Below are 6,000 nucleotides of genomic sequence, written 5' to 3'. Positions count from 1 at the left end.
TGCTCGTTTGTGTCCTTTGTACATGATTGCTTTTGCCATATGAAAATAAATTATTTTTTGAATTTAGCATTAAATCATCATTGCCTTCTTTTTCTAACAGACCACTACTGCACATGACCACGCAGATGCATGCCCTGCTGAGTTTACTCCCAAGTAAAGCTCCACCTGCATTGTTGTTGTTTAGTCGTGTCCGACTCTTCGTGACCCCATGGACCAGAGCACACCAGGCACTCCTGTCTTCCATTGCCTCCTGCAGTTTGGTCAAACTCATGTTAGCAGCTTCGAGACACCTGAATTACTGTATATATCTATTACAATATGAGAGCACTTTAAACAGCCACAGCTTCCTGCAAGAATCCTGGGAACTGTAGTTTGTTACAGGTGCCGAGAATTGCTAGGAGATCCCAATTCCCCACAAAGAGATACAGTTCAGGGTTCCCTGGGAAGGAGGGATTGTTAAACTGCTCGGGGAATTGTGGCTCTGTGAGGGGAAAGGGGGTCTCCTGACATCTCTCAACCTCCTCAATAAACTACAGTTCCCAGGGTTTATTTTGTGTGTGTGTGTGAAGCCGCATCTGTTTAAAGATATATGATGCTGCTTTAAACATGGAATGTGGATATGGCCCAGTCTGGAGAGTTCCTGCAAGAGCAATTCAGCATCTGCTTAGAATCAACAGGGATGTGAAGAATCCGGGTCATGTGGCTAGCATGACTAAAACCCCACAATATTTTATTCAAGTTGGTACTCCTGATGCCCACTGTTTTGGCAGGGAGCATGCCATGAGTTGTTGTTTAGTCGTTTAGTTGTGTCCGACTCTTCGTGACCCCATGGACCAGAGCACGCCAGGCACTTAGGCCCTGGACTAAGTGAACAATACAGTGCCTCTGAACATGTGTCAAGTGCAGTTCTCATGCTGCTGAGTAATCACAACCCAAACACACACACAGTGTCACACAAATGGGAGAGGCTGTCGTCATAGGAACAGAGACGGCTGCCTTTGTTGTTGTTTAGTCGTTTAGTCATGTCCGACTCTTCGTGACCCCATGGACCAGAGCACGCCAGGCACTTAGGCCCTGGACTAAGTGAACAATACAGTGCCTCTGAACATGTGTCAAGTGCAGTTCTCATGCTGCTGAGTAATCACAACCCAAACACACACACAGTGTCACACAAATGGGAGAGGCTGTCGTCATAGGAACAGAGACGGCTGCCTTTGTTGTTGTTTAGTCGTTTAGTCATGTCCGACTCTTCGTGACCCCATGGACCAGAGCACGCCAGGCACTCTTGTCTTCCACTGTCTCCCGCAGTTTGGTCAAATGCTGGTAGCTTCGAGAACACTATCCAACCATCTCATCCTCTGTCGTCCCCTTCTCCTTGTGCCCTCCATCTTTCCCAACATCAGGGTCTTTTCCAGGGAGTCTTCTCTTCTCATGAGGTAGCCAAAGTATTGGATTCTCAGCTTCAGGATCTGTCCTTCCAGTGAGCACTCAAGGCTGATTTCCTTAAGAATGGAGAGGTTTGATTTTCTTGCAGTCCATGGGACTCTCAAGAGTCTCCTTCAGCACCAAAATTCATAATTGCCATGAGTAGGGAATATTAAATGGGGGGGGGGGGCGCGCTGTTATTCTGATTATTTTATTGTTATGCTGTGTATTCTTATGCTGTATGGGGGTGTTAGAGGAGGAGGAGGAGTGTCTCTGGTAGAAAGTATGTCGTGTTCCTTCTGGGGTGGTTTGTCCACCTCTGGACCTCACCCTGAACTCAGCTCTCACCTGTGGCTTCTATAAGCTGACAGCATGCAACAGCGGCCACACCCCAGGAACAGCTTTGACTGGCTGGCTAAACTAGGTGAGAGAAGCCAATGAGTCTCAAACCCTCAGTGAGTTAGGGACTTCCCTGCATGTTCTGGCAGATTGAGCACTTGAGACCAATCATGGGTCCAGCAGTCAAGAAGACAGTTTCTGCACATGTTGTAGAAGGCAGCGAGGGGCAGATGGGGCTTGCCAACCTGGGAAGGTAGCTCACCTAGGAGAAGGATCCTTGATCCTAAACCTCCACGGCCTTGTGGGATATCTTTGGGAGAAAAAGAGGCTCAGGAGTAAATCCTACACAAGTCCGAAGTGGAGTCCCTAAGATGGTTGTATAGCTCCTTGTACGCCTCCTTCCAGCAACTCCTGCAGCCAAGCTGGTGCCCAACATATTGCTCTGCTTTCCTTTGGACATCAGACAGGCCAAGATGGGGGCCTTGTTGTCTGGGTGGCCCAGGAACTCCATACACACTTCCCAGGCCACTTTAGTGGGTGCAGGTGGCGCTGTGGGTTAAACCACAGAGCCTAGGGCTTGCCGATCAGAAGGTCGGCGGTTCGAATTCCCACGATGGGGTGAGCTCCTGTCGCTCGGTCTCTGCTCCTGCCAACCTAGCAGTTCCAAAGCACATCAAAGTACAAGTAGATAAATAGGTACCGCTCCAGCGGGAAGGTAAACGGCGTTTCCGTGCGCTGCTCTGGTTCACCAGAAGCGGCTTAGTCATGCTGGCCACATGACCCGGAAGCTGTCTGTGGACAAACGCCGGCTCCCTCAGCCTATAGAGCGAGATGAGCACCGCAACCCCAGAGTCGTCCGCGACTGGACCTAATGGTCAGGGGTACCTTTACCTTTACCTTTACACATCAGTTTGACTTCAACCCTGGAGGCGCACTCCATTGTCTCTTGAGACAAACGGACGCTAACAATTGATTATTATTCTGTGTATCATCTTTTTATTATTATGCTGCATAATTTATGCTCTTAATGCAGTACACCACCCTGTGATTTTTGGCTAAAGGGTGGTATATAAATTGAATAAATAATATAAGTATGATTTGCACCGGAGCAGGAAGGGCTGTGTGCAATCAGAAGGTGGCTTGGTCAGCGGTTGGCTACTTAGGAGGGGGGCATAGAAGAAGTCCTCTGGCTAGCACTGTTTTGGCCAGTAATGAGTAAGTAGACGTCCCTGTATGGACAGTGAGTGGATGAGGCATCCAATAGAGGATATGTGCCCCTCTTTTCTGGGAGCAAATGGCGGAGGGCAGGAGGACTGGAGACTGTGACCCATGCTGCAATTTGATTTTGGCACAAATAAAAAGTTTGGGGAATTAGCCCCAGGGCGAGCTTGTCGATTTGTTCTACCATCATCCACGTTGTAAGAGGTCATGTAAACAATGGTTTGGCTATACTTTGTATTCATGTATACATGGCTCAACAGCTTCTGAAACAATCTGGAATACACCTAAAGGAGGGCCCCACCAGTTCACACCAAGTTTGAAATTAGGGCGATGTCATTGTTGACTTTTCACCAGTTTGAAATTTAAACATTAATTTTGTCGTTCCCCCCCCCCACAGTCTCAAATTTCTTCCATATTAAAAAAAATAATGGTTCGTGTGTTTTAAACATCTAGGTGCAGACACGCACAAGACAGAAATCTGTCCCAAATATAGTACGTACTCGAATCCAAATTTGAAATGTGGGCATGCAGATCTGAAGATCGGAGTTCGAATCCTGACCTCCGCTTTTTCAGCTTGAGTCTCGACAACCCCTATGCTTACGGAGAGGAAAATGGCAAGATGATAAGTTCTCCAGAGCCTTCCCCCAAGCCCCATCCGAGTCCCTTCGCTTTCTTTCGCCTTCTTTCCAAAAAAATTACGGAGACAACCTTAGAAGGCTTCGCGAATCGTGATGATCCTGGAAATGCATGGAAGGAAAATTAGGGGTGGGAGCGGTGGTTGGCTTGACTCATCTGTTGTTCCTCCGCAGTGCCCCCTGGAGGGGCGGGGGAAAGGGCAACAGGATCCAACCACCGCACCCCTGCGCCTTGGCGGCGGGGAGACGGACAGCGTGCGAAGATGTCGGTGGATGTGAGTTTTGCAGCTGACTTTGCAGCTGACACATAGAGAGCAATCCAGGTGGCCGGGAACCAGTATGGCTGCTGCCGCTGCTCGCAGCCCTCAGTCCGAGTAGATGATGAAGCCTGAGAAGGTGCTATATTTGTTGTTGTTCCCTCCGTGGGCTTTGCCTCCGTCCAGCTTGATGAAGACCTCGTCGCCGGCATCCAGGTGAAGGATGACACTGTTGCTGGCGTAGTCGTAGTTCTGATCCGCATCCTGCGCGATGGCGCTGGCCCGCACCTGGGGTGAGAGAGGGCAGGTTGGGGAGAGAGAGAGAGAGAGAGAGAGAGAGAGGGAAAGAACAGATGGGGAAGAAGGAGAAAAAACAGAGACAGGGGGAAAAGGTCAAAGCGTTGGTGACAGTGATGGGAATGGGAGCTGCGCAGAGCCATGCTCAGAGAAGGAGGTGGAGAAGGGAAGCGTTGAAGGAGTGCTGCGCCTCCTATTTAATTTCATCCTGCAAAGCCCGTCACTATAATTCCTATGGCAATAGGAGGCAGAGAGCAAAAGGGAAGTCAACTTCTCCACGGCAAACTGCTAGCCTGGCGGCTGCTGAGTTCCAACTTGAAACCTCTCCTCTCTCTCCAAGCTGGCCTGGTGCTTTTCATGTTGTACTGAGATCTTCCCATAAAGGGTAATATGCAATTAGAATTATGGTGCCTCGGAAACTAGAACTAATCCAGAATGCTGGTGACTGGGAGTGGCTGCTGGGACCACATAACACCAGTCCTGAAAGACCTACATTGCTTCCCAGTGCAATTCAGTGTTGGTGCTGACCTGTAAAGCCCTAAATGGCTTCAGGCCTGTACATCTGAATGAGCATCTCCACCCTCAATATTCAGCACTGAGGGTATTCTGGAAGTCCAGCACTGGGGACCTTCTGGTGGGTCCCTTACTGCGAGACATGAAGCTACAGGCAGCCAGGCAGAGGGCCTTCTCAGTAGTGGCTCCCGCCCTGTGGAACGCCCTTTCGTCAGATGTCAAGGAGATGAGTAACTATATAACCTTTAGAAGACATCTGAAGGCAGCCTTTAATAATAATAATAATAATAATAATAATAATAATAATAATAATAAATTATTTTTACCCTGCCCATCTGACTGGGTTGCCCCGGCCACCCTGGGTGGCTTCCAGCATATATAAAAACATAATAAAACCTTTAAAAGCATCCCTAAAAGCATTCAGATGTTTCCAAAATGTTATATAGGGAACCTTTCTAAGGTGTAATGTTTTATTATGTTTTTATATATGTTGGAAGCCACCCAGAGTGGCTGGGGCAACCCAGTCAGATGGGCGGGGTAATAATAATAATAATAATAATAATAATAATAATAATAATAATAATAGCAGCAAGCACTATTTGTTAGCATGACCAAGAAATAAAAGTGAGGCGGGTTCTGTGCAAGGAAAGGACCAGGGCAGGCCTAGCCGCAGATGCTGACATCCTCAGTCGCCTTCTGAGGTACCAACAGTAGTCGTGGCTGGTGCCTGCTGGACTGGTGGGACGGAAGACTGGGAGACAAACAGGAGGGAGCGCCAGAGCCATCTGCCGACTGAGTGTGAGTAAGAAGGCAGGCTAAGGTTGGTGCGGCAGTGCCTTGTTTGCCATAATGGAGCAGCCTCTGCTGGGTGTCCGGGCAGATCGGCAGATCAGCAATAACTCATAAGGTGTCTGTGAACTCTTTGTTCAAAGAAACAAAACAGCTCAGGCCTAGTGAGCACAGCAACTCTTCCCACTAGATCCACGGAGGCACTTGGGAGGACCGAAGGTCCCCTCGCCTTTCCACCACTCCCTAAGTCTCCTTCTCCCTAAGCAATCTAAGACTCCAACATCTTGTCTGTCTCTGCTCCACACTCTTCATACCCCTTCTGGTTCTGGGAGAGCTGTTCGCAGCAGGAGGGGGAGACCTCCTGGCTTCTTCAGCAGCCTGCCTCCTCTCGGCCTCCCTCCTCTCCAGCCTCCACTTCTGCCTCTGAGTCTGGACTGATTTCTGCCCATGTCATGGGAAGGCAGCAACACGAACAAGCCAATTCTTTTGGCTACAGTGTCTGATCTGAAAGAAGTCCTATTGAA

The 6,000-nt window shown here is 49.0% G+C and overlaps 1 protein-coding gene across 1 annotated transcript in view; it reads right to left on the bottom strand.

Annotated features, from left to right (window-relative positions):
• Positions 1–3,205: 3,205 nt before the first annotated feature.
• C1QL1 (complement C1q like 1) overlaps positions 3,206–6,000 on the bottom strand; it is a 44,114-nt gene continuing 41,319 nt past the window's right edge. The window contains exon 2 of the mRNA XM_028703320.2: positions 3,206–4,165. Coding sequence (XP_028559153.1) covers positions 3,986–4,165 — 180 coding nt within the window. The 3' untranslated portion in view covers positions 3,206–3,985. The remainder of the gene's footprint in view (positions 4,166–6,000) is intronic.

This window comes from Podarcis muralis, chromosome 13, assembly GCF_964188315.1.
Source record: "Podarcis muralis chromosome 13, rPodMur119.hap1.1, whole genome shotgun sequence".
Classification (NCBI taxonomy): domain Eukaryota; kingdom Metazoa; phylum Chordata; class Lepidosauria; order Squamata; family Lacertidae; genus Podarcis; species Podarcis muralis.
Note: the sequence above shows the minus strand (reverse complement) of the source record. Positions and strands in the feature narration are given on the sequence as shown.